At 50.5% G+C, this 24,916-nt stretch overlaps 8 protein-coding genes across 9 annotated transcripts; 1 reads left to right on the forward strand and 7 right to left on the reverse strand.

Annotated features, from left to right (window-relative positions):
• Window positions 1-91: 91 nt before the first annotated feature.
• HMPREF1120_01141 (uncharacterized protein) lies at window positions 92-1,549 on the reverse strand. Its single transcript, XM_009155152.1, has 3 exons — window positions 1,251-1,549; window positions 1,034-1,140; window positions 92-610 (listed from the first exon to the last, which is right to left on the reverse strand). Exons 1-3 carry the CDS (start codon window positions 1,281-1,283, stop codon window positions 139-141), a joined length of 612 nt encoding a protein of 203 aa, XP_009153400.1. The 5' UTR covers window positions 1,284-1,549; the 3' UTR covers window positions 92-138.
• A 195-nt stretch (window positions 1,550-1,744) lies between these two features.
• Window positions 1,745-4,429, reverse strand: HMPREF1120_01142 (uncharacterized protein). Its single transcript, XM_009155153.1, has 2 exons — window positions 3,063-4,429; window positions 1,745-3,013 (listed from the first exon to the last, which is right to left on the reverse strand). The coding sequence occupies exons 1-2, from the start codon at window positions 3,511-3,513 to the stop codon at window positions 1,890-1,892; spliced, it is 1,575 nt and encodes a 524-aa protein (XP_009153401.1). The 5' UTR covers window positions 3,514-4,429; the 3' UTR covers window positions 1,745-1,889.
• Window positions 4,430-5,192: 763 nt separating this feature from the next.
• HMPREF1120_01143 (uncharacterized protein) lies at window positions 5,193-7,287 on the reverse strand. Its single transcript, XM_009155154.1, has one exon. It carries the CDS (start codon window positions 6,351-6,353, stop codon window positions 5,949-5,951), a length of 405 nt encoding a protein of 134 aa, XP_009153402.1. The 5' UTR covers window positions 6,354-7,287; the 3' UTR covers window positions 5,193-5,948.
• A 4,330-nt stretch (window positions 7,288-11,617) lies between these two features.
• On the reverse strand, window positions 11,618-14,336 carry HMPREF1120_01144 (uncharacterized protein). Its single transcript, XM_009155155.1, has 2 exons — window positions 12,848-14,336; window positions 11,618-12,798 (listed from the first exon to the last, which is right to left on the reverse strand). The coding sequence occupies exons 1-2, from the start codon at window positions 13,955-13,957 to the stop codon at window positions 11,731-11,733; spliced, it is 2,178 nt and encodes a 725-aa protein (XP_009153403.1). The 5' UTR covers window positions 13,958-14,336; the 3' UTR covers window positions 11,618-11,730.
• A 402-nt stretch (window positions 14,337-14,738) lies between these two features.
• HMPREF1120_01145 (uncharacterized protein) lies at window positions 14,739-18,345 on the reverse strand. Its single transcript, XM_009155156.1, has 3 exons — window positions 18,326-18,345; window positions 17,784-18,216; window positions 14,739-17,723 (listed from the first exon to the last, which is right to left on the reverse strand). The coding sequence occupies exons 2-3, from the start codon at window positions 18,017-18,019 to the stop codon at window positions 16,286-16,288; spliced, it is 1,674 nt and encodes a 557-aa protein (XP_009153404.1). The 5' UTR covers window positions 18,020-18,216; window positions 18,326-18,345; the 3' UTR covers window positions 14,739-16,285.
• Window positions 18,272-19,935, reverse strand: HMPREF1120_01146. 2 transcript variants are annotated; one of them, XM_009155158.1, is made up of 3 exons: window positions 19,515-19,935; window positions 19,162-19,457; window positions 18,272-19,109 (listed from the first exon to the last, which is right to left on the reverse strand). In XM_009155158.1, exons 2-3 carry the CDS (start codon window positions 19,348-19,350, stop codon window positions 18,348-18,350), a joined length of 951 nt encoding a protein of 316 aa, XP_009153406.1. In that variant the 5' UTR covers window positions 19,351-19,457; window positions 19,515-19,935; the 3' UTR covers window positions 18,272-18,347. The 2 variants fall into 2 exon arrangements, with proteins under 2 accessions (XP_009153406.1, XP_009153405.1); XM_009155157.1 differs by having other exon boundaries at window positions 19,162-19,935.
• Window positions 19,936-19,985: 50 nt separating this feature from the next.
• On the reverse strand, window positions 19,986-24,878 carry HMPREF1120_01147 (amino-acid N-acetyltransferase). Its single transcript, XM_009155159.1, has one exon. It carries the CDS (start codon window positions 24,608-24,610, stop codon window positions 22,589-22,591), a length of 2,022 nt encoding a protein of 673 aa, XP_009153407.1. The 5' UTR covers window positions 24,611-24,878; the 3' UTR covers window positions 19,986-22,588.
• Window positions 20,234-22,441, forward strand: HMPREF1120_01148 (uncharacterized protein; the record flags this gene model as incomplete). Its single annotated transcript, XM_009155160.1, has 3 exons — window positions 20,234-20,474; window positions 20,560-20,877; window positions 20,958-22,441. 3 exons carry the CDS (start codon window positions 20,234-20,236, stop codon window positions 22,439-22,441), a joined length of 2,043 nt encoding a protein of 680 aa, XP_009153408.1.
• Window positions 24,879-24,916: the final 38 nt, after the last annotated feature.

Below are 24,916 nucleotides of genomic sequence, written 5' to 3' on the forward strand. Positions count from 1 at the left end.
GTCAGTCCATGCATCGAGTACCCGTTCGATCCTGAACGTTCATCTGAAGGATGGCTTGGTCGTTTCGTCTTCTATTCTTTTTTTTTTTTTTTTTTTTTTTTTTTTTTTTTTTTTTCATTTGTGTAAATTAGACTTCGCTCATTGCACAGAATGTTCGGCCGCCAGACGATCATGCTCGTCGATATCCGTAGCTTCCCAAGGATAGCAGATCCAGCAGTCGGGCACGGTGACGGCGGCGAGGTATCGGTTGTCATTGATCATGTCGTCGGGCAGACGACCCTTCTTCGGCTTGTCCTTGTTGTGCAAGACAAAGATGGAGAATTTGGTCTGTTCGGTCCGACCCTGTTGCTTACGAGCGGTTTCAACGTCCTTTTCGAGTTCCTTGACGGCATATTCGAGCGTGGTGCGTGTGTCGTCCACCTCGTCCACAATCAACACGTTCTTGCCGATCAGATTGTTCATCTCCAACGACGACAGGTCCAGCCATTGCGTCCGCGTCACTTTCGTGCCTGGTTCTTCCACCACGTCCGAGTCCGAGAGTTGTTCGTACAGCGAGAGCCCGATGGCTTGGATGGGAATGTTGGGCGCGCCGGGCTTTTTCAGGAAGGATCTAAAAGAGGGAGAAACTGTCAGTTGATCCTGTTGTTGGAAAAATAGCACTGATAGATCCCTTTGCTCTGGGGGAGGATGCTCCTCTTGCTTCCTCTCCTCTCCTCTCGTCTGCTTCCTTCCATCGTCACACGCATCCTCCTCTTTCTGCATACCAGTACTACCGCGACATGCAGCGCATGCAAACACCGCCGTTCCAGTACTGTTGCCATGCCATGCCAGGCCACAGTAACATAATGCAGTGCAGTGCTCGTGGGTACGCATATGCATATTTGTACGCATATACGTATGCAGTCTGCAGTCTGCCGTTTGCAGTATATTGCATGCATATATAGCCTTCAAGTTCCCTCCCCTTCACCCTCAGGCTCGGCCTTTCGCATCCAGAATCTTTATATCACGAATCACAATAATATCATATTCATACCTCAAGATTCTAGCAGGGACATAACCGCCTCCTCCGATCGCAATCATCAAGTTCGGCTTGAAGTCGCTGAGGATCCGGGGCGCCGCATTCTGGCAGAGTTTGTGGATCTAAACACGATTCGATTCCCGGGTCAGTCTCAGGCTTTACTTTATTTCACCTCACATCCTTCCCTTTCCTCTCTTTCCTCGCCTTTCGCAGTTTCCCCTCGGGTACTCACCTGGTTATATGTGACGTAGACCTTTTCGACCATTTTGAATCCGGGGATCGTGGTTCTGCTAGAAAGAAGAAGGGAAAAAATGTATATGTGGAAAAGGTAACACCAGAAACAAGGGACGTGGTCTCGTACTAGTATCTAGCAAGCTACCGGTCGCGTGAGTAGCAAAGGTCAAGGCCTGAGATTTTGGCAAAACCAAAAAATAAAAAGTTACTATTCTTCGAGAAACCCACCTGCACTGCGGCAGCGGAGGGACAGCGGATCTGGTGCCAGTGGTGAGTGGGCTGCCCACTACTGCACGGCAGAAAAAAAAAGTTAGGTGTCGCAGCGCCGGTGACGTCCTGCAACTGCCAGTAACACAACCTTGCAGTGCGGTTGGTGGACGCCGGGCGGTGACCATTTTTAGACGTGTGCCCATACGCTTTTGTGCCTGAGCGCAGTACTATACAACTACAAGTACAACATTGTACTGTATATACTTGGGACATCATGATGTGTTGCATTATAAATTCACATTCTGGTGATTACAGGTATATATTGCTGAGTCGTTAATGCATAGTTCCACCCACCATTGTATGCAAATCAAGTTTCCGAGCGCAAGACTCCAATATCGTCATTATTGTAGCAGTCTCATCAAGCTCATCAGATCCCATCGACCGCGAATAAATCTCCCATCAGCATCGACCCCACTTCCAGTAAATCCCTTTTGCTTGAAGTCGAATTGTTGCTGCTCGTGGAATTGCTCAGTTGCAGATTGCCAATGTCGCACCAATTCTTGATAGGCAAGCAACTCAGGTATTTACACCACGAGCACGTGTCGTGGTACTTGTAAAAGTTGTTCAGGAGCACCACAAATGCCACCAGGACACCGATCAAAGCGCCCGCCCGAAAGAGCCACCACGCCCACCACAACGGTTTGCGTGCCTTGAAAAAGCCCAGAGGATGTTTGGTGAATGCGGAAACGTCCGCAGGTGCTGTTGTAGGCGTCGAAGCGGCCAACATAGGATTCTTGGGGTTGCTGATATCGGGCTCGGAGCCCACGTTTCGGTAAGGCGCCGCGCTGACCTCCCCATTGCGTTTGCGAAGGATGTTGGGAGAATGAAGAATACAGATACCCATCGCAAGGCCCATGAGAAACCCGCCGATGTGCGAGAAATTGTCCAAACCCGGCAATAACCCAAGAACGAAAGAGATGAGAACATCAACGAGAATCCACATCAGCTCCCGGACGGGACTCCGTCGTTCATTCCAGCCGTAGATCAAGTCCAGCAGTGTCAACGCCAGTACACCAAACAGACAACCTGATGCTCCAGTTGATGCGATAGCGCTGGCCGCGAAGTTTCCGCCCAGTACAAACCCAAAGATGCCTGAACTGAAATAAACCAAAGCGAATCGGATACTGCCGATTGCCTTTTCCATCTCCCGCGCCATGGTGAGTTGTAGCATAAGGTTGAAAGCAATGTGAACGAGGCCAGCGTGCAGAAACATGGGCACAATGAATCGGAACCATTGATTTGGATGCTCGTTGCTGAAGCCGGAAAACCCGCACAGGGCCTTGAGGTCACAATGATTGCTTGCTGCATTTGCATCGGATGTGGTCGTGTTCGGGCATGGCCAATTGATAGGTTCCGAGCTGTCTTGGACTCCAGGGGTAACACGCATACAAGGGACGAATCGCGCACCCATATTAATTTGGACATAGGTCGAGGGGCCAATCATCGGGTTAAACTGGGGATGAATCATGATGGGAGATCCAGTAATGATCGCTAATTTTGTCAGCAATGTCTCTCGTCGAAGTTTTGTGGTTATACTTACAGTTTTTGATAATCTCAACGATGAAGACCGTGATTTGTACCAGGCTCAGGGTGTACACTACCCAGGGTATTTTGCCAGAGAACCAACCAGCCTTTTTCTTCCCTCCTTTTTGGAGTAACTGAGTCTGTGAGGGCGACTCGGGAGAGGGCGGATACTGAGTCGGCTGATTTCGCCAGTCGTCGGCGTTTGTATTAAGTCTGGGGTTGTGCTTGAGAGGTATGTTGTCGGAGTACGCCGATTTCTGGGGCGGGTTGTTTTGCTGATGATAGTAGTTTGCATGGGGTTGTTGCGGACTATATGCCTGCTGCGGACGATTGGCAAGATCGAAGGTGGAATCATTCTGAGAGGAATTATAGGCAAAGGCGATGTGAGACACTGGTCTGTTATACTGAGGTCTTGGTTGTTGCGACTGCGCCATATAAGCCTCGTTGTAATAATCGTTGGCCGCCATCGTGTCGGAGAGGGAGAAGCCGAACGGGACAGGCGACTAGCGACGGACCGAACTCAATGATTAGTTGCGATAGATATGTATCAATGCATTTGCGTGTTGTTGAAGACCAAGTATAGGACGACTCGCGGTGTTAAAAGATTGGCTGGCAGACACAACAATCGAGCACAGACGTCGAAGCCGGTAAAGCGCAGGCGATGCTGTGCCAGTATGTAGATTTTTGCGACCGACCGACACCGAAATGAAGGACAAAGGCTGATCGACTCTTCAAATGACTGTTGTGGACGCCCAGAGCAACGAAGGGCCGAAGTTGGTTTAGTTTCCAGAAGTGATGCTCATCCCTGAGGTGAGTTCTAAAGCAGACCGTGTTCGAGCCCGGAGAAGTGTTCTTTAGGGAGTTCCCGTGCGATGTAGTGCTTCTCTCGCCCACAGGGCAGATGCAGGTAAAGCGAGGGAGGAGAACCCGACCTGGATCAAGGAAGGAGGCAGCGGATGAACTGCGATGGTCGTAGTAGGGGAGTCTTCGGATAGCAAACTGGACGGCTCGGCGAGATGAAGGGTGCCAGATTGCCGGGTTGCAGATTAGATGCAAGGGATTCCGTTTCGGGTGTAATTGTCTATTTCCTTCGCTTCGCACTGGCAGCGGTCGTGCAAGAAAGCGAATCCGGCAAGACAGAAAGCGAGAGTTGAATTTTTTACAGAGCTGAATGAAGGTGTAGTAAGAGTAGTGAGTGCGCAAGCAGACTGCGTGGTGTTACGCGTGTCAAAGACCAGATGCTGACTCGGGCTTTGTACGTGGCAGGAGCGCAGCCCGAGCTGAGGTGGCTTTGAGCTGCACTGCTGTGCTGTGCCACTGCCAGGAACCACTAACACTGCACCAACCAAACTTGGAGCCAGTCGATCATAGGACTCAGGCTGCATTGAGGCTCAGCCGCCAGATTTAGCATGATCTGAGCTTCGCTAACGTCGTTTAGTGACTAAGTGGTTGGCACTTGATTCGTGATCCTTTCCCAAACAGTACTAGGCCATCTCTACGGCATGTTTCAGGGTTCAGGAACAAGGAAAGCGTCAAAGTTGATCTCCTGGTCCCCTGCATGAGAGTCTGCACTACAACTGCCACGACTACCATCGACTCTGATGAGTCTACAAAGCTGTGCATAATGCGCAGCTATGCGAAGGGACCCAGTCTTTATCTGCCACAACTGATCAACATTATTGTTTGAGAACCATAGGTAAATTGACTGATATCCAGGAGACTGTCCTGTCCTGAAACGAGGGACAGTACATAATCTCGCCTTCGGTCCTCCGCTGAAGTTCTTCTCTTATCCTTGTCTTGCTTTCGCGATGGGCCGAAGGCCTACAAGCAACAACCCTACCACCAGAAGTACTAATAACTAGGTAGTGCGGTCGAACAACCGACAGTCATGCTCGGTCCGCGAACATACTCTACGTAATAGATCCGGTCCTTCTTTTCAGCATTCAATCCCTTGCCTGCCTGCCTCGTCAAGACTATGCCAATCCGAACCTCGGCACCTTTTTGCCCGTACCGCGTTTCTTAGACGCACCAAGGAAGATCACGTGCCACTCCAGGAGGCTTTCAAGCTGAGGTGGAAGAGATTACTACAGCATGACAGTATCGTGCGTACTATCAGGCGACAGGCGAAATGCGGAAGAGTTGTGTGCTAGGCTACTCCGCTTGCAGGCAGAAAAGAATATTTTTTGTACTGTATTTTACCCGTCCAGGGTGGGTAGTATATATTATATTATGTCAAGGGATCACCGGGCCTGGCCGGCAATCGACTGTCTCGCTATAAGCAAAGTACGATGTACTTGTTCTGGTCGTGGGTCTCATAAGTGGTGGCCGCAAGGGCACACCTGTCTGGTCGAAGGCCAGAATGTAAAGGCTCCCGCTACACCAGTGGCAGTGGTGACTAGGATCTGCGAAATTGTGGATGTGTGCCGAGGTGCGCCTCACGGACTTATTTCCCGCCGTTCTCCAAAGGAAAGGGTATTGGATTCGGGGTTTCCAACACTTGACCCTTTTTCCTGGGCCGAGTCGGTGAACGTCCTGCTGTCCGAACAAATGAGATAGACTTCCTGCCACTGTGGCAGGCGGGGTGCTGCCATGAGTGATAGAATGAGTCTGGACTCCTTAAAAGAGCAGCATCTGCCTCGTGGCATTGCTGGCAGACTTTTCAGAGCTACCCATTTTGCGCTGAGCACCGGTATGACAAGGCTTCTATCTTCCCCTGCACCGATCCGCATTCAAACACAAGCAGTCCGGAACCGTGTCGCCTTTCATTCTTTCAGCCAGCCGGCTGCCGCGCATGGAAGCCGCAGGTTCATCGCGAACGAACCGGGACTGGCATACTCTGCAGGCCAATGACCGTGCGGCGCGAAAAGGGTTGGTGTACGGCAGGTCGCATATATCTCGAACATCATGAACACAACTCGGGCGCGCTGGAATAGGAGCCGGTCATATAGTAGATCAGGCGACATACAGTGTGGACGACAAAGGGCTGGAAGCCCCAGAATAAGGCGTATAGGAAAGCGGAGAGGATGGCAAGGACGATGGTGTTGAAGACAATCTTTTCGGTGGGCGTCATGACATAGACGCCAAAGGTGACTTCATACTGATAATACCGCATGCGCAATTGGTTGGAGACTTTGGCCGGCATTGATATCCGCGGTTTTCGGGAGTGAGATGAGCTGGACGAGGCCAGCAGCTGCACAGCGGCCATGGCCATCGGGGAAGAGAAATAGTTGGCGGAATTAGGCGGGGCCGAGTCGACGAAGAGAGGGAAAGGTTCGAGGGAGGAATGTTGCTGAAAGTCGGTACTCATGGCGGGCAGTGTGGGCGGGAAAGTCGATGGTATATACCCAGTGGTCGTAGTGTAGTCGTAGTAGGTAAGGTGATAACTGGTACGACTGTAAATGGGCCGACAAATGCCGGTTTTGGTCGGTTGGCAGGTCAATAATGCACTGTAGTATTGTATTATTTATTGTTATTGCTTTTTGCCTGACGCCGCGCGAAGTCCGCTGCCCCCGGGGAGGTGAGTGAAGGTGAACGGATACTCGGAAAAGATCTCGATGGTGGCCAGGGCGTAAGGTCTGACGGAGCACAGATACTGCTATAGATTTTCCGGTGGTTGGCTTGGAGCCCTGGCGGATATGGACATGATAGGACAGCTGGACGTCTGAAGAGGAAGGCCGCAGAAGGCGGGTGGACTCTGCCGACGATGAAGAGGTCGCTTCCCCAAAAAGCGAACGGACTCGTCGTCGATGATAGTGCTCCACTGCAATATAATCTCGTTGCAGTATTGCGAACGCGCGGGACCGCTAGGATCAACGAGGCTGCGATGTGGATCAAACGGATGTCTCGGCCGAGCGCGGATGTCGGTTGGCGAGAAAATACTACTGTACTTTTAGGCCGCGCGGGACTTGCAGTAGAAGAGAAGCCGTGTGTTGATGCTAACAAGATGTCACTGAAGCTGAAGGGTCTTGGAGTTGTCAGTCTTCGGGGTGAAGCACTGTGAATGAAGGCTCAGGTGAATGCCAATGATAAGGTAAGAAATAAGTATATCGTGAGTGAGGTCGTTGGATGGGACGCCCAAACTAGATTAAATCACAAAGGTAGGCTTATGGCAGGGTGGGACGTAAGGCTGCCAGCAGCTGGACACGCAATAGTTGAATAGATCGGAAAACAAACACACAGAATCAACACCTCGTTTAAAATTCCAACTTATGATATCAAGTGCTTACGAGCATATGGAATTCGACACGAGTTGCAGGTCAAGTGAACTGTAACTTGAAGCGCATCAATTTGTTGTACAGCCTTTCGCCGAGGCTCCTTCGGATGTACTGAAAGCATGCCATCATCGCGCATCAGAGGCTTGAACGAGAATTTGTCCAGCCCAATCCGTTGCACATCGATCCCCGGACACTTGGTACGGTAAACTCGCATCTCGACCAGACTGTAGTAGCACGAAGATGAGTGCCTGACTCAGTAACCAGGGCAATATCAAAAAACTCGCCATCTACATCGTAACCAATGCTGCTTTGTAGTTGTACAATGTAATACTAGGTAGTAGTAATGCTTTGCACGGGCAGTGCATGGCATTAGGTATTTCGCAGAATGGGGTGTTTATTTCGCAGAACCGCTATACCGTAACGGGTAATATTTAGACCCACCTTAATTTGATTCGCCGGCTAGCGTAGCCCCCGCGTATATTTCGTAGAAAACTTAATACTCGGCTCTAATTAGCCGGATCTTTAAGCCGAACGGCGCTAAGCCTAATCGAGCGTAATATTACTAGAAATATTAATAAATAAGCCTAGGCTAATTATAGCGCGCTATTTAGGCTATACGAGTTACGCTCGAATTAGAGTCGATTTACGAGCTATTTTTAAGATAATAGAGTATAAAAGTAATATTATTATAGCTATATAGTATAGCGGGAGCTACTAAATCCTTAGAGCCTTAAGCTTTTCACTATATATTTACCTAGTAAACGAGCTCTTACCTTAAATCGCTATACTAGTCGAAATATACTTATTCTAGGGAGCGAACCTCTTTCTCGACCTCTTATCGAGCTAGTTATTACTCTTATTAGTACCGTTATAGAGCCTCGTCCTACGCCTCCTAGTATTATTATAGATCCTACTCTTTCTACGCCTCCTAGTACCGTTATAGCCGTTATATATCCTCCTCTTCCTACGCTAACTATCGAATTTCGTATTCCTAGAGACGCCGAGCGCTCTCGCCGAGAAGGTTATCGCTAGAAGGGTCCTAGAGTAGAAGAAAGTCGCCTAGTAGATACTAGTACGAGATTTAACGAGTTCTATAGATCTAGTTTACGCTCGACGCGTTTAAACTACGATAACTCTCGTTACGAGATATCGTTAAAGTCTCGAGATCGAGGGATAACGATTAGTAGCTATATTACGTTAGCGAGATTTATATTATTAACGTTTTCTATTCTATTAAGTCTCTAGTAAAGCGTAAAGTAGTCGAGATTAAGGATTTCGTCCTAGCGTAGTAGTTACGTAACGAGATAAGAATACGGTAGGCCGTAAATACGCGTAAAAACGCCCGAGTAGGCTCGAAAGTTTCTAATCTATCCTAAGATAGACGTAACCTTATCGACACCTATTTTAAGTATAGCTTTACGAACTAGAGATAGAGTATAAAATAAGACGTAACTAACAACTTAAGACTATAAACGAGAGCCGAATTAAGAGCGTCGATTTACTCGATCTATATCTAAGTTATACCGACTCTTAAGATAACTATCTCGAATCAATCTCTCGAGAGCGTCAACGATAATAAAGACGTCGAATTACGTCAATTTTAGACGTCTCTTTAACGCTCGATATATTACCTCTAGTCGCGAGATTATTACGTTACTAAAGTACTAAAATTCGTCGATATAGACTCTTATAAATAGCTCTTTTCTTAGAAACTAGATACACTAGAGATAGTCGACAAGAGATTTATTCTTCTCTTTAAACTTTAGTCGAAGCGTATTCTAATTAAGTACATAGTCTAGAGGTATCTTTACAAATATTATAGCCTACTAGTATCTATTAAAATTAAGCTATTTTTCTTATATCCGATCTCTTTTAGCTTTAATTTCCTCGCGAGATTAATAGCGTAAATAGAGCCCTCTAAAATAGCGCTTTACCTATACTTATACTACTCTATTTATATACTAGATATATAGAAAGTAACGCGACTAAGGATAGATCGATTTTAAGACGAGAGCGAGACCTAGATCGTCATCTATAATAACGATAGAAGATCCGTTTTCGATTCCTACCGCTCGATAAATAAGTATTAACTTCTTAAGTATAAATTTAAATAAATCTATCGCCTCAAGCTCAATAAACGCGGCGCTAATAAAAAACAATTCGTTATTAGCTATTACGCTAATAATATTAATAAGCGATATTCTAAATCAATTAGTTTTATAAGTTACGTCGATTAAAATAATCTTAGAATAACGGCGCTATAGATCGAGCGACTCGTAGTAGAAGAGAACGAGCCGGCGTAACCTTAGTTAGTCGTTAATATCAACGTACGAGACGAATCGATCTCTAACGCGCTCGATAAGCGCCTAAGTAGCTATTCTATCTACGAGGTTTATCGAATAAATCCTACTTCTCTCGTTCTTTATATTCTACGTAGTTATAGGAATATCTTACGAATAATTATTAATTATCGATACGGTATTCTAGATACTAAAACCCTCTTCGAAATACTTACGAATTAGTCTATTTAGGCCTCTCTTACGCGCTCTTCTTCTCGTAGAGAGATAACTAGAGCCTTTATTAGAACGATAATTATATTCGATATTTATAGACGTCTTAACGAAGTATTCGCCGTCTTTATTTCGTACTATTATAAGTTTAAACTAATACTCTATTAATAGATATTCTTTAAACCTCTTTCTATCTAACGAAGTAATCTAATACGAACTACGAATACTGGCGCGGTCGTACTTAAGATATATAGCCTTAATATTACCTACGCTATCCCTATATCGCTTATAAATACGTATACTATATCCGCGGAAGATAGATTACCTATCGAGCGCCTTAAAATACGCTTACTCGCTAGAATAGATAATAGAAGGAGAAGAATCGAACGTACGCTCGTACTAAATAACTAGCGCCGACTCGAAATCGTCCTCGGAATTATCTTCTTCCTCCGAATCGTCCTAAATTCTAGCGTCGTATAGGTACGTATCGAGAGTATTATAGTCGGCTTAATAGTCGGCGAATACGTCCGGTACTAGCGTCTTAAAAGTAGAGTATTATTCTATAGCGTATATAGTAAAAAAGTAGTAGTTTCTATATAATTAGACGTCTATAGTTTAAGGCGCGGCGAGCAATAATATCAACGGCACTTAACGCGTCTATACGCGCCATTCTGCGAAATAAACACCTTAAATTACCTAAATAGGCAACACCGACGATCCTACCTGAATCAGGGATAGCGGTTCTGCGAAATAAACACTCCATTCTGCGAAATACCTAATGCCGCAGTGCATTGGTACTGCACTGAGTTGTTCCTGCCAAACGAACCAATCCCATGCACGCTCCTTCCTTCCTTTTACAGCCTCGTCCGGAATTCTCGGCTGCACTTTATTTATTGTCGACCTGTTCTTTCGTCCGCTTTATCTCCGTTTTTCAGGGCGCACCTCACAGAACACAGATCATGATTTACTAACCTACTAGCAGATACTACCTCATGCGTCGACTCGAATTCTTTTCTTTCCGGCAATGACTCGGAAACTCTAGTTAACATCTGCAAACACTGACACCTGGAGCCTACTACTAGCACTATACAGAACAGGTCGCCGGCCCCATCTTCCTTAGTTGACCCAGCTAAGCCTAGTCCTTCCGACAGTTCCGAGCACCTCCACCAGGGCGGCGACTACTAGGCCATAACCGAGATTGACCATTTGTACCCTATACAATGTCCCCCCCTCGAAAGATCGTCAAAACAGAACTATACTATAAGTCGTCTAGTGTTGTTTTATTTACCACTACACCGCCTATTTCACGTATTTTACACCTCTAGCCATACAAATAGGCGAGGAGGGGTGCCAATCTTATTACCGTAATTTCATTATACTAGTCCTATTTGGGGTAGCTAGACCCGTTCAAGAGCCTTCGGTGGGTATGTTTTTACGATCTTTAGGCGGCACTTGTTGTACTCGCACAGTATTGTACGTTATCAAGATCCCCATCCACAGATCGCCGATCGATTATTGACCAAAGGATTGGCGCTGTCACTGAACGAACGTCGTTGTAAATCCGCCGTTTACATACCTTTCCTGTTTGCACGACAGCATAACCGCATCATCAACACCTGTACAAATACGGTCATCCTCGACCTCCTTCTTGAAGCTTCAACATGAAGGTCCACGAAGCACCAACGCTGGGCACGTGGCCATTATTTTCTCGAAAAAGTGAGCGGACATGGTTGGCTACTCCATTGCCGAAAAACCTTCGTCGTTCTGCTGTTCGGTCTGTCCCACAGAAAAGTTTTCCTGGCAAGGGCCGAGCCTTCGCTCCACTTGCAATGTCTGTCTGTGACACATGGGAGATGTCATACTCGGTGACAAACTTAATGGTACATACGTAGGTACCTAATATTCCGCGCTTCGACTGGGGAACAAATATATCGCCGGCTTTCAGTCTCTACCCGCTTAACTACGGACACGGCAACAACGGCGGCAAATTCAGGTCAAAATCTTCACTGTCGTCCGCGACCCGGCCCACGATACAATTCATCTCAGTTGCCACGATGAACCCGGGAGTTCGACTTGCTGTCCGGTGCGTTTCCAGATGGGCCAGGAATGCCCGAACACCAGTGAATGTCGGCGTGGTCTTCGAGGTTTTATCGTCTTCATTATCGCCACCCTTTCCCCCGGTCGCTGTGTTTCCTTCTTCGAGGCTTCCGAGTCCCATTACCGGCCGTGACTCTGCACGCTGAGGAGTCTGACAGTTATCGTCCAGCCACCCCCTAGCCGCGCCTTCTGAGTGACAAATATAACAGCCAAACACGTCTTCGGCAGCCGCGTTACTATTCTTATGCGCAGAGCTCCTGCCCGTCGTCGTCCCTTTCGTCGCCGCGAGTTTGCTTGGAACGTGACTCTTAGCCAGGAAGACCCATCGGTATTTGATGCCTCCTGGAGAAACCCAAATTTGAGGGTGGAACATTTTCTCTCGCTTGACCGCGCCTCGTCCGCCACTGGGAAGCGCCGTCGACACAGCCGCAGGAACTTGAAAACTGCATTTTGTGCATTCGAAGAAGAATTCCTGCCCTTTCTTGGTGCTCCGTCTGGACTCCAGCGAGAAGCCCTTCTTCCGGGCGCCTATTTGTGCTCGGACTGCGCCCTTGCAAAATTCGCCGGGACTGGACTCGGTTGGCAAGTTCAACACGGAATCCACTGTTCGGAAATGTGGTGAGGTAGGTGGTCGCATATCGGACTCGAAACGTCGAGTGGTTGAGGCCGCTGTCAGAGAAACTGTATTCGACTGCTCGATGGAAGGTGATGGAGGGTTATGTATGTGTGTCCCTCGCTCGTCCCCCGGGTCAGGCGTCTGGGGTCTGACATAGCGAGGCGGTGCTTCCAATGGCAAGGGCGCAGGTTTACTAATGGCTTTGGCCAATCCCGGCGGAAGTGCTCGTTTGAACGTGAACGCCCTGATTCTTGACCCTGCCGAGCTCGAAGAATGGATTGATGACGGCCTCGGTGATGAAGGCATTGCAGGATCCTAGAAGAGTCAGCTGTTCGCAAACATCGTGAAGACAATTGACACATACTCGTGCTTCAACAATATAATCGACCGGATCAATGCTTGTTGGAGCGCCTGTGTTGTAGGCATCCGCTCGGACAATCGGGTCCTGTGGCCGCTGCTGCTGGTATGCTCGCTGCATTGCTTGCTGTCTTTGCTGGGCCTTTCGCTGGTACTCTTGTGATGCCGCGGACGAGGCTGATGGAAGACTGCGCGCATCGGGTTCGTCCACGTACTCCAAGGTACTGTAGTCGGGGTTCAAGGGCACTTCCTGACTCCAACTGTTTTGGGTGGTTTTCCTGGATATTCCGAGCACCCCTGGGTCGGTTTCTCGCGATATTCCACAACCGAGCTCATGAACCTGGGATGTCTGAACGTGTGGTGGACTGTGGCGTTCGTTCCCGTTGCCCAGAATGCCAGCCCTCCTCTGGCTTCCTGGGCTTTGCAATGGGCTGACATGGGCGTTGGAAGCTGGAGGCTGGTAGAAAGCGGAGTGTGGAGGAAATCTTTGTCCCTTTTCCTCAGACCCAGAAACTGGTGATGATAGGTTCGCCATATACGGCGGTGGCGGCGATGCATCGGGATTAGGTGAAAGGTTACGCTTTTGACCATCGCTGGGCGCTGTTTGGACAACCCGATTGGTCTGTATGTGCATGAAGAAAGGAAGTGCCGGAACATTGTCTTCACCCGGTGTCACGCGTGCGGGCGGTTCTCGTTCGCTGGTATTCGAGAAGACCGAGTTCGATGAAGACCTTCTTTGCGGCATTGAGACTCCCGACGGTTTGCGATCGTTTCCAGCAGCCGACCTCGAATTGTACGTGGTATACGAAGCTGTCGACTGGCTTTCGGAGGGTCGCCCACCTACAGAGGAGTGAGTGCTTCGGCTGCTTGAATATTCTGAACAACCGGGTACTTTCGCCCCGTTCGACTCGACAAAGCCTGGTCTGGAAATCTGCTTCAATGCCGCTGTGGCTGTCGACATGCGTTGGTAAAGCTGACCCAAGCAGACCGTGGCATTGACACGGCTATCATCGGAGGTTTCTTTGAGCGAATGGAGGTCAAGCGACGTTTCGTCCATATACACCTCCCGCAGATGGGTGATGACTGCCTGTTGCAAAGCGATCAATATGTCCTTCATCTGCTCCCGTGCAATGGCATCCCCGCGAGCGTACGTCTCTCCGAAGCGACGAACATCATGGTCATATTGAGTTTGGACTGCCACACAGCCAAGTTTCAAACTGTCTTCGAAATCTTTGGTCAAATGCTCTGGCAGAATGAACTCTCCCGATGTCTCCTGCTTGTCTTTCAGCCGTTGAACCAGTTTGGAGGCATCGCGGTATGCGCCAATCACTACAATGAATCGCAACAGTCAGTGGTGGAAGCAGGCGGCTATTGCGTGGTTGATTGGGCTCAGGGATAAGGTCATGTGGGGTCCGAGATTGCTTTGTTGCACAAGAGTGTCGAGGGGGTTGCACAACTGATCTCCAAATAGCACACACAGCGCGATCGGGTTCTCCTTGCTTCAGGTACCCAGCCAAAGGACACACCTAAGGAACACTCTCTTTATCACAACTGTGGTGACGGAACTATGCGGATATCTCGGTCCTCCTGGGACGCCTGGGATGCTTGGTATAGGCTTTGTGCAGGAGAACTGGGTTTTCCGGCGGCGGGTAAAAGCCCATCCCGATCCTGGTTTACTTACCTGCTTGGACACAAATCTCAACCGACATGACATTCATGATTTTTCGGCCAACCCTTTCCCCAGAGTGTGGATGTATTAGCAGAGAGCCGAGATAACTCAGAGAACCACAGGTCAATGCTAGCTTGTCGGAAGCATTTTCCAGTCGTGGATGAAGCCGGAACATGGAGTGAACACTGGAAGCAGAAGAGATGAGAAGAGAAGACGAAAAGGCTCGGGCTGACGAGGAAATGCAGCTTGTATTGAGGGCTGAGTCTGACTTTGAGTCACTATCTAATAGGCTATGTTTGGTGGAAAGTCCCAATAGGCTATCGTGACCTGTCATGCAGACCGCCTGCCTGCGTCCTGTGTTAACCACCACGTCCACCATTCAGGACAAGACACGAACAAAGCCCAAAGTCTGGCTCGGTTGCACAGCATCGGGATGTGGACAGCTTCCTGGGCCACAAATGGGTTGAGTCAGCCCGTGGCTGGCCCAGAGGAGAGACCCGGATCCTAGCAATCTTCACCGACGAGCCGGAAGGCTATCGTTTTCGACGGCAGGACCGAGCATACACGCGCGTTCAGAAACTGGCTGCTGCTGCCAGTGGTGAAGAATGCTGCTTTCTGTTCTTGGCTTCGATCGACGAGCTGCCAGGCCAGGCCCCGGCAGCACCACGCCCATGGTACTAATAGCAGAAGACACTGCATCTTAGCTCCTAGCGGTGGCTTCTCGACCTCGATGGTGTGTGCATGACCTGGTCTGGTCGAAAATTGCTTGTTTGAAAAATATCCCATGGCTTGCATAAGGTAGGCAAGGTAAGGTACTAGTAGCTGGAAGCTGAGGCCTGGAACGAAAAGATAAGGCTGGCTCCCTCGAAGAGTTCAATCAGGTCCTTGCAGGGGTCTCTCTTTCTCGAGCTGAATGGACCGACGACCTCCATCTAGACTCCGGCCCCCATGAACAGGATCAAGGGGGAGTGAGTACTAGAGTATTGCAGCCACTGGCAACGTTTAGCATTATCTGACGCCGTGTCACTTCAGTGGTGAGTGGCTTGCAATAATGAAACTACATGAGTAGGTCTGTACAGTATCTTATCCTGGTCACTGCTTTCCAGACCCTGTTGGCTGGTTGGCTCGTTCGTTTACGCCGCCAACAGCATGAACTCGGCGGGATGACCACCAACGTGGGCTGCAGTGCAGGCCGAGTGAGGAATAATGAAGGCGGCATGTTCCACCGGCATGCCTCCCTCCCAGATTGACCTTCCACGCACTGAGTGCCATGCACAAGCCTGGTGCTGCTGTGGTGAACAAAATCGAGGCCTCAACAGCATTCTCCTTTGTCTAGCTCGGACTCCAATTGAGTTCGAGTTGTGCGCGTTGCAAGCCTCTTGTCTGAGCAATGGCTTGTTGAGTCAGATAGAACGAATAATCAAGGTACTACCATTCTCTATCCATCCATCATGATGCAGAACTTGAAAGGGTATCTCACTATGCTACTACAGTACAAAACAACTTTTCGACCTTGACCCCGCTAATAACCGAATGCCAGCCCACTGCAGCCTGTCCAGAACCTGAAACACGGTGTTTTCCCTAACCGCGGGAGCACGCCACTACTTGCCGGGGCCTCAAACCGCCTGCCTGTACTGGCTTGCTCCTAAGAACAAGCCGATGGTCCCGGAATGAAAATGCCAGTGTCCTGATACAATACCACGAAACGTCATGAAAACGTGGCCCTACCATAACAGTCATGCCTCATACAGTACGTGTCTGTCTGGATAATTCAATTCAGCCGTGTTGAAGATTGGCGGGCTGGGCGGCATTCAAGACTCGTTTCTTCATCCATTCCGGGTCATTGTACAATTTTTCCTGATAGATCTCATCGACCAGGTCATTGACCATATCATCGACAATCTGTTCCTGATACCGGTTGCCGATGGGACGAGCATCGGGGTGATGGGGCCCGCTGGGGTCCTGGCTGTATCCGTACCACCACGGCTCGTCGAATTTGCATTCAATCGCCCCGCCCGTGTAGTGACTGATAGCCGGGTAGTAGCCCAACAGACCATCGTCGACGTCGCCATGGCCCGTGACTGCGCGACTGCCCTTTTCGATGGAGGAGGCAGGAGGCAAAAAGGCAAAGAGGTGCTCCCAGATGACGCCGTGGTATTTCCCATTGACCCAGAGCTCGATCTTGCTTCCCGGAAGCGTACGCAAATGTGGCAGTTCGTGGTTCGGATGCGGGTCGGTGACCAGGTCGTATTTCTTGCCTGTCTCTGGGTTGACGGATTTGTTTTTCGAGTTTAATGTCGGCCGGCTGAGATCGTGGTTGGGCGTGTATTCGGGACATTCGAAGTAGGTCATGCCCTTGTGAAGAAAGGGGTTGCGGTCGCGAATGATGTCGGTGTCGGCGGGGACCGCGTGGCCGGCAAGAGGGCGCAATGCGCTCCGGATGGCGCTGCGAGTGTTGTTGTTGGGTTTTCGGTGATGCGTGTCTTCTTTGCTGCTCTTTCCGCCGAGATGATGATCGCCATCCTTTGGTTTACTTCCGCCACCGCCCTTGGCGGTCTTCTTTCCCGCTCCTCCCGACTTTTTCTTGATCACGGCAGGGCCGCATTTTAAATGGGGATAGTCGGCTGGATTAAAAGTGCCTTGGACAACTTTTTGGTGTACCTCGAGCGGCGGGAGCGTGATCATAAGCCCGACCACATCTCCTGGAGACAGGTCTTCGGGGTCCTCGCCCTGCATGTGGTACATCATGGTGTTGAAGCGCACGCTCCCGTATTCCCGCGACCGCCCGCTTCGGAGCACCACGGCATAGCTGTACGCGTTTCCGCCTAGATTTTCACTCCAGTGGTGTTCCCGCCTGCAGAAGCCGACTCGAAGTCCACCGCGGTTCGTGGCTGTCCGGTCCGGATTCTGTGTGTCTGCCAGAGCGCGGTCGGGCGCTTCTCTGCCCGGAGGCGCCAGACTGATGACCTTTGCCTCGAAGAAAAACTTGCCTTCGCGTGCAAACACGTTGGCTCGAGTCGTGTAGCTGCCAAACTCCCCACTCTTGCCTAACATGTCTTTGGTGAAGACGTTCTTGAGGCCCTCGACGCCGCATTGTGGATGGTTCTCGTCGCTGAGTCGCGCGTATTGAGGGGGCGCTTCGGCCGCGTGGAAGTACAAGGTTTCGGGATCTCGCTTTGCGCGGACATAATATCGCTTTTCTTTGCTCTCCACACTGTCCAAGACAAGTCAGTTGGAGTTTGTGGACGGAGTCTGGGAAAGGAATTATGCGTACTGTGTGCCTAGAGAGTAAAAGTCAATCTTGTCGCCATTGGGTGCGATCTTCGTATGGTCGTATATCTTGGGAACTTCTTTCTGCTCTTGGAAGAACTTGGGGTCGTTGGGCGCAATGTATGTGGGCAGAATCACAACCTTGTCGTCCTCGATCTTGTCTATCTTGGATGATACTTGCTCTTTGACCTTGTCAGTTGGCTTTTTCTCCCTATGCCCGCGGCCTGAAGATTCGTCCATGCCGGGCTACGAGAAAGCAAGATGGAAGGCGGGGAATCGACGTTAAGCACGGGGGCCGACTCGTTTGTGGAAGTTGTTCGCATGGTATGCGGATATTTGTGAAGTCGCGCGGTCGGATAAACTTCGGATAAACTTTCACTTATGGGCGTCCGCGGTGGCCCATATGGTGGCCCATATCAAATGAGCAGCGATCATACCTATTAAACGAAGGCCGTCACTAACTGGCACTACAATTTCTTGTAAATGTGAAGAGCGAGACAGGTAACGGTGTTCCTTTGATCATCGACTGATGCGGAAGTTAACTACCTTTCGTTTCTTCTGGGTACAATCATCCTCCAGGAAGCCACTGTCGGAGGTATCGATAGGTTGCAAGAAGGTCGCCCAGGGGACCAGCATCCCTACTCAAGCCTAGGATACTCAAGAAGCAACTTTCCACTATCCACCTTGCCAGTACCCCAGACACAGCCAGACCAGTTGCGACGAGATAGCCACAGTTCAGCAGAACTAATAGCGCCTCGATGTTGTTGAGGAGGACGGCCCACCCGACGTAGTTCCTCGCCCTTAACGGAAACCCGAATGATTCCCCGTCTTTGGCCTCGGTCGGCCAGATGACAAGCAGTATCGGGAACAATTTTGTGCAGCTTGACACCAGCAATGCGGTACTAATTGCGCTAGGGCTGGCATAGTTTGTGGTCACGGACCAGTTTCCTGCTCTCTCTCTATCGTCCGGAGTCGAAGAAGACGAAGCTGAAGCTGAAGCTGAAGCCGAGACTGGGGATTTGGTGTCGATATTGTCTTCCTTCTTCTGAACGTAGGAGAGAAGGACTCGTGCTAGCATCCGAATGACAGCATGTTGAGCAACTGTAGCCAGGACGTTCATGGTCAGGAAGAAGAGATACTGCGTAAGGATAGGCATCTCGGCGAGCTGGGAGCCGCTCCCGCCGCCCCCAGTAGCGGCGCTCGTCCTCTCAATCCTTGCCCATGTAATATAGACATCGAACAAAATGAGCAGAATGCCCAGTCGCAGAATGCTCGGGTCGAACTTGTCGTCAGCGCGACCAAGTCTGTTGAACAATAAATGGCGATAGACCTGAATGGTGATCAGACCCCGCTGCCGGCTGACATTTAGAAAGTACCCGTACCTGAGGCTTGATCAAGACGAGATCGATGAACAGAACCACAAAATCATGCTCGACGTACTTGTCGGCGAAGCGCTTACAATTGGGACATTGAGTCAGGCGGACTCCTTTCCCCAGCGTGCGGTCGTCGGCCTTGCTGTAGACGGTGTACAGGTTTTTCACCGGAGTGCTGCAGGTGATGCATATTGGCATGTTGAATTCATGCCTGTATCGACGTTTTGATGTGCAACGAACTCGTATGAAGCACCTGAGTCGCAAAAAAGAGAATCCATCGGTAGTCCTTTAGGTGAGCATCGACACTGGCTGGCATTCAGTTATACAGGATATGTGTTTCGGGCGAACATGATCCAACGTACTCCATCCGCTGCAAACGGTATGGCAGCGCACTTGGGAATCAAGTGCAGTGCTGGAGACTACTCTTTGCAGTACTGTGTAGTACAGTGGTTACCACCTGGAATGCAAGGCTGCCTGCCGTCTCTTCAAGTTGGGCTCTACAACGGTAACACTGTACCGTTGTACGTCGGAAGCGAGACTCGCCAAATCATCCCTTCGCAAGATATACCGCTTTCGGATAGATCGTTCAGCCCTGCGCCACGCGCATTGACAGCTCAGTCATTTCCTGGAAGCTTAAACAAAAAAAACCTCCTAGACGCACCAGAAACGCTTCAGCCTAGCCACCACTGCAGCGTCTCTTCTGCCATAGGAGCTTTCAGCCTGATGGAGCCTGTTCGCGGGATCTTCCATCTGAGGCACGGTCCCACAAGCGCACCATTCCCCTTCCGGCTCTATTCGCGAATACCTCGTTTTTATTGCCATACCAGGGCCATTCCGCGGAGCAGGCTGTGATTCAGCCCCAGGAAACCATAGCATGCCCCACCGGTGCAGTGCTCAATGATTTCGCATTGACTGTGACTGTCGTGACCACGGCGTCTCCCAATTTGAAGCAGACATATAATGTCAAGTCGTATTGCTGTTCCTGTTCCAGTATTTCCCATGTCGAGTCCTACCAACAATTCAATTCTCACTTGTTTCACGTTGACCGTTCAAGTACACCCAGCGCATCGTCGTGCCCAACATGGTGTTCATATACACATATCGCAAAATCAAAGAATATAGGGCGCGGAAGGCCCAAGAAGCGAGTGCTCCTAACTCAGTCCCTGAGTCAAAGCAGAAATGCCCGCAATGTGTACAGGACAAGAGCACTGCGCGCAAATACCGATGGAAGCTTCTCTTTTGTCTCGTGCCCGCCTTTTTCGTATCCAGTCTCGACTTGACGATTGTTGCAACAGCTCTTCCTCAAGTCGCGTCCCACTTCAGTAAGTCACTTGCTGATATGGGTGTTCTACTTCGAAGACTTCATGATGCATAAGCCGGTTCAAGACTGACAACGAGTCATGACAGACAAATTTAACCAGTTGAACTGGATCGTCACCGCATTCACATTGACGTCGACCGCCTTCATTCCCCTATGGGGTCAATTGGCAGACATCTTTGGACGACATTCATCCCTCCAGTGCGCCGTTGTGCTTCTCACCATTGGCAGCGTTCTCTGTGCAGCAGCCCCGGACTGGGCTGTTCTGCTGCTAGGCCGAGCTTTGCAAGGTGTGGGCACGGCCGGAATCTCGAATGTGGTCATGATCGTTCTCGCGGATCAGGTGTCGCTGCGCGAGCAAGCTGTCAACACCAGTATCTTCCAGCTAATGAATGGAGTGGGTTACAGTAAGTTCTAAAACCTGGATTCCAGCTGCCCGCATATACAATCTTCCAAAGTAATTGCGCCTGACAACTACTATCTGCAGGTGTTGGCCCAGTCATTGGCGGCTATCTCACCAATACCAACTGGCGGTATTGTTTCGTCCTCTGCGCCGGCATGTCGGTCGTGAGCGTCCTCACAATCTCCATATTACGCAAAGACCTGAAGCCAGGCCGAGTCTCGTTGTCGCGACCACCGGCCGGACAATCCCGTCTGCAGGCCTTCACCACGGGTATCTCGACCCTCGACTTTGGTGGCATCTTTTTGTTTATCGTCGGTGTCGGGCTGGTCATTCTGGGCACAGCCTGGGGCGGCTCGACGTACCCATGGCGATCTGCAGCGGTGATATCAAGTCTGGTGATTGGAGCGATCCTGTGTCTGGTCTTCCTCGCCTACGAAGCCCTTCTGGCGCCTACGCGGCTGCTGAACCGTCTCTTCCCCAAGACGGTCCCGATGATTCCCAGCTCGGTCCTGGCCTCCAAGGACGTCAGTCTGATCTGCGCCCTTGCCGCCTCGGCCGGTTCGGCACTCTATTCCGTCTTTTATTTCATTGGCATCTACTTTACCGTCGTCGAGGGCGACAAGGCCAGCCACGCCGGCACCCAGCTGCTCTACTACGTCCCAGGGCTCGGGGTCGGCGTCTACAGCGCCGTCTACGTCTGCAATGTGCGGCCGCGCCAGACGTTCTGGCCGTTGCTCGTCGGCACCGTCATCGAAACGGCAGGCATCTCCACCCTAGCGTACGCGGTCAAATCGCGCAACGCCACTTTGGTGAATGTCATGATGGTCGTGGCTGGCGCCGGCACAGGCCTGCGATTCATGCCCTCGAACCTGCATTTGGCCGGCATGTTCCGCGACCGCCTGGCCCCGGTGTACAGTCTGTTGCGCTTCTCCATGCCCTTCGGCGGCACCCTGGCCCTGACCATCATGGGCTCGGTTTTCCAGAACCAAATGAGCGACTACTTTGGCTCAAGCACCGTCAAGTCCGGCAGCAACACTGCCGATGTCTCGTTCAACATGCATAACAACGACTCTCTCGACGCCATCAGCAAGCTCCCGCCTGCCGAGCAGTTGGCCATCCGGAAACAGGGCGCCACCGCCACCATGTGGGCGTTTGTTTCCATCTTGCCCATCTTGGGCCTGAGTATCTTTGCCAGCGCCGCGCTCGGAAATGTCTGGATATCCAAGAACCACAAGCCTGTCAAGAACGACACCGAGGCGGAGGCAGCGGCAGCAGCACGCCGCGAGTCAGACGCCCGGCCAGATGGCCTCTGTCGCATACATGCAAATGATCTCAGCGAGGATGGCGCTCCTAACACAACCGAGATCCTCACCTCAAGCTATCTGCTAGCTTTGTTCCGTGGCAATGTGCAGCAATTGAAGAGGCCGGGACCTTCAGGCTCCGACAACCATGGAGCCCAGGCTCGGGACGACAGAATCGTGCCAAATGGCTCGTTTGATCAGGTCGAGCCCAGAGAGTCCATGCGCATGGTGTCGAAAGTCACTACTGAAAAGAAGCCAGGCGTCTGATGGCCGCTGCACTTGATATCTTACTTTTATTTCGTGCTCTGTACTGTCTGTACTAGTGTGTCATTGTCATAGTCTATTGGGTATACTGTTGGTTGAGCGCGGAGTTTTTGAAAAGGCAACATACCCACAATCGATGTTATTGAACCTCTAATCCGCGATTTTTTTGCCGTCGGCCCACGTTGGCTGGACGTTTCGACAGACACTCTCGTAGTCTAGGAACGTTCGACTTTTATCCGGGTCTTCGAGCCCCGGCGTCGTCCAAAACATGGTCCAGTTGGTCTCTGGGATCTTCCATGTTCCGCGTGACCTTTCAAAGTACCACTTGTTAACCGGGTTGTCCTTCCTACTGCGCCAACAGACACCGTTCGGGAAACAGCTTCTGACCATGGCATTGAAGACTATGTCGGCAACGCCCCCAGCCCCTTGGCTTCTTTTTAATACGGCGAACTTGTCCAGATAAGGGACCAGACGGGCGTTGTCGCTGTCAGACGCACCCTGCGGTGTCTCCCAGGTCAGGATGGCACCGCCTTCGTACTCCCCAGCGATGATGACTCCAGCTATTCTATCGTTGACCCGCTTCAAGTAGGCATCCACATCCAGTTTTCTATTGAACGAATCCTCGATCAGGTAAACCAGTCTGTCGAGGTCAATTCGAGGGTCGGTCAGCTTCAAACGAGGGGTCCCCCCGGCCGTCCAGGGCTGCACGTCCGGATGGGGCAGGACTACCAACGGCATCCCTCGCTTGACAAAGGTCGAATTGCTCGAAGACGTAGATGGATTATCCTGGCCGAGTCTTCGAGTCGGCAACGATGATGAATACGCAGGCTTGTCGGTCAGAAGATTATGGATCAGAGGGTTCTTCTGTCTTCTGGTCCCGACAGTGGAGACATCCTCGGTTGAGGTCCGTGATGTGTTGGCGGCCTCGAGTGGAGTGGTCAAAAGGCCAGAGGCCGAGTGAGGCAACAATTGCAGGGTATCCCGAAACAATTTCAGATTAGCCGCATGCTTGGGCGAGACGTTTCCATCTGTCGAGCTCCGCAGTTCTTCCTGCATTGACGAATATTCTTGCTGGAGGTTGACGAAGACATGCTTCCGATCGACAGATTTCGTGCTCGGAATGGCTCCGGTCTCGTCAATAACAATAATCCTGTCCAAAGAAATCTGTTTCCATGTGGAATCCATCTTCTGGGTACGCTGCTTGATAGGTTCGCCAGCTGCCGGATTGAAGTCAAGGCCTGCAAGTTCTCTGGTAAGTGCCAATACAGCTTCGTCAGCAGTAATTGAGACTGCATGTTGATTCTCTTCCGAATAAGCAATTGGCACAACTACCGCAATTTTACCTCTGCGTAGAGGACGCGTCAAGAGCTTTCGAAGGAAGACACTCGGACGTCCGTCCGATCCAACGTTGAAGATGTTGTCAAGTCTTCCGGCCCCGGACTCATTCACACCATCAATGGCGTCCACCATTCGGTCAGCCGTCCTTCGAAAGTGGCCGCGGAAGCTGGCGTCGCCCAATTGATCTGACTCTTCGAGCACCACACAAGGCACCATGCCCAGGCGAGCTAGAGATGAGAGAGTTTTGGCGATGCCACCGACAATATCGTCAGGCATGCAGCTTACATTGCTGATCTTCAGCAGAGCGACGTGCAGAGTCTCTTGCTCTTCTATTGTTTGCTCCGACTCTTTCTCGAATTGTGTAAAGACAGGGCTTGCTTCCACGGCCCGATTCCGATATAACAGGTCTCCGACCTTGGACGGGGCTTGAGCCTTCTTTGATGCAGGAAGTATGCCGGGTCCTGAGGCACTCGATGTACCGGTCGGGCTTTTCAGCCTAGATATGAAGGCTTTTGCATCTCGCTTGGTAGGTGCAGAGCTAAGAAGACTTGTGAAGAATTCTTTATTTGTCAACCTTTGCTTTTCACGTCTTGCATAAGACCCAGCCTGCTCATTCTGAGGTAGGACTCCAACCCTGTCTGCCCGCTCGGATTGAGGGGCAGTATGTGCTGAATAGAGTCGATGTGAAGATGGCCAGCATGAATACGCGACTAGCTTGGGTTGCGACGAGCTATTCGGACTCAGGACGGCTGTACTGGTATTATTGCTGGTAATGCGTGCTATGTGATAGCTTTGCAGAGAAGCAGCATGTCGGGTCAAGGCGGCCTGTTTCATGTTTCATTATGGACAAAGAGCGAGGAAGGATAACAGGGAAATCGATGCATGAGAGACCGTAGGTGTGGTCACACGAGTAGTAATGTTGGTATAGAGAGTGTCTCCAGCATAAGATGACCCGAGACAAGCATAAAGTGGCTTATCTTGGGAGGATGCCGGATATGTCTGTCCCAATGTTCAAATTGTGGGTGCGAACAGATCGACCGCCGGCTGCGATAGTCGGAGTCACAACTGCAGATCGAACTGGATTCTTTTTGCAAACAACTTGACCACGGCAAAGCTGCCACAAAGGGATGGTTTGGGTTC

This window comes from Exophiala dermatitidis (genome assembly GCF_000230625.1).
Source record: "Exophiala dermatitidis NIH/UT8656 unplaced genomic scaffold supercont1.1, whole genome shotgun sequence".
NCBI lineage: Eukaryota > Fungi > Ascomycota > Eurotiomycetes > Chaetothyriales > Herpotrichiellaceae > Exophiala > Exophiala dermatitidis.

Coding starts and splice junctions, on each gene's coding strand:
- HMPREF1120_01142 (XM_009155153.1), bottom strand. CDS start 3,513: ATGGCGGCCAACGATTATTACAACGAGGCTTATATGGCGCAGTCGCAA. Junction 3,014..3,062: donor CGTTGAGATTATCAAAAACT/GTAAGTATAACC, acceptor TGACAAAATTAG/CGATCATTACTGGATCTCCC.
- HMPREF1120_01144 (XM_009155155.1), bottom strand. CDS start 13,957: ATGAAGGACATATTGATCGCTTTGCAACAGGCAGTCATCACCCATCTG. Junction 12,799..12,847: donor ATTATATTGTTGAAGCACGA/GTATGTGTCAAT, acceptor TGACTCTTCTAG/GATCCTGCAATGCCTTCATC.
- HMPREF1120_01141 (XM_009155152.1), bottom strand. CDS start 1,283: ATGGTCGAAAAGGTCTACGTCACATATAACCAG. Junction 1,141..1,250: donor TCTACGTCACATATAACCAG/GTGAGTACCCGA, acceptor AATCGTGTTTAG/ATCCACAAACTCTGCCAGAA. Junction 611..1,033: donor GTCCCTGCTAGAATCTTGAG/GTATGAATATGA, acceptor TCCCTCTTTTAG/ATCCTTCCTGAAAAAGCCCG.
- HMPREF1120_01146 (XM_009155158.1), bottom strand. CDS start 19,350: ATGCCAATATGCATCACCTGCAGCACTCCGGTGAAAAACCTGTACACC. Junction 19,110..19,161: donor TCGTCTTGATCAAGCCTCAG/GTACGGGTACTT, acceptor ATCACCATTCAG/GTCTATCGCCATTTATTGTT.
- HMPREF1120_01145 (XM_009155156.1), bottom strand. CDS start 18,019: ATGGACGAATCTTCAGGCCGCGGGCATAGGGAGAAAAAGCCAACTGAC. Junction 17,724..17,783: donor TTTTACTCTCTAGGCACACA/GTACGCATAATT, acceptor TGTCTTGGACAG/TGTGGAGAGCAAAGAAAAGC.
- HMPREF1120_01143 (XM_009155154.1), bottom strand. CDS start 6,353: ATGAGTACCGACTTTCAGCAACATTCCTCCCTCGAACCTTTCCCTCTC.
- HMPREF1120_01147 (XM_009155159.1), bottom strand. CDS start 24,610: ATGAAACAGGCCGCCTTGACCCGACATGCTGCTTCTCTGCAAAGCTAT.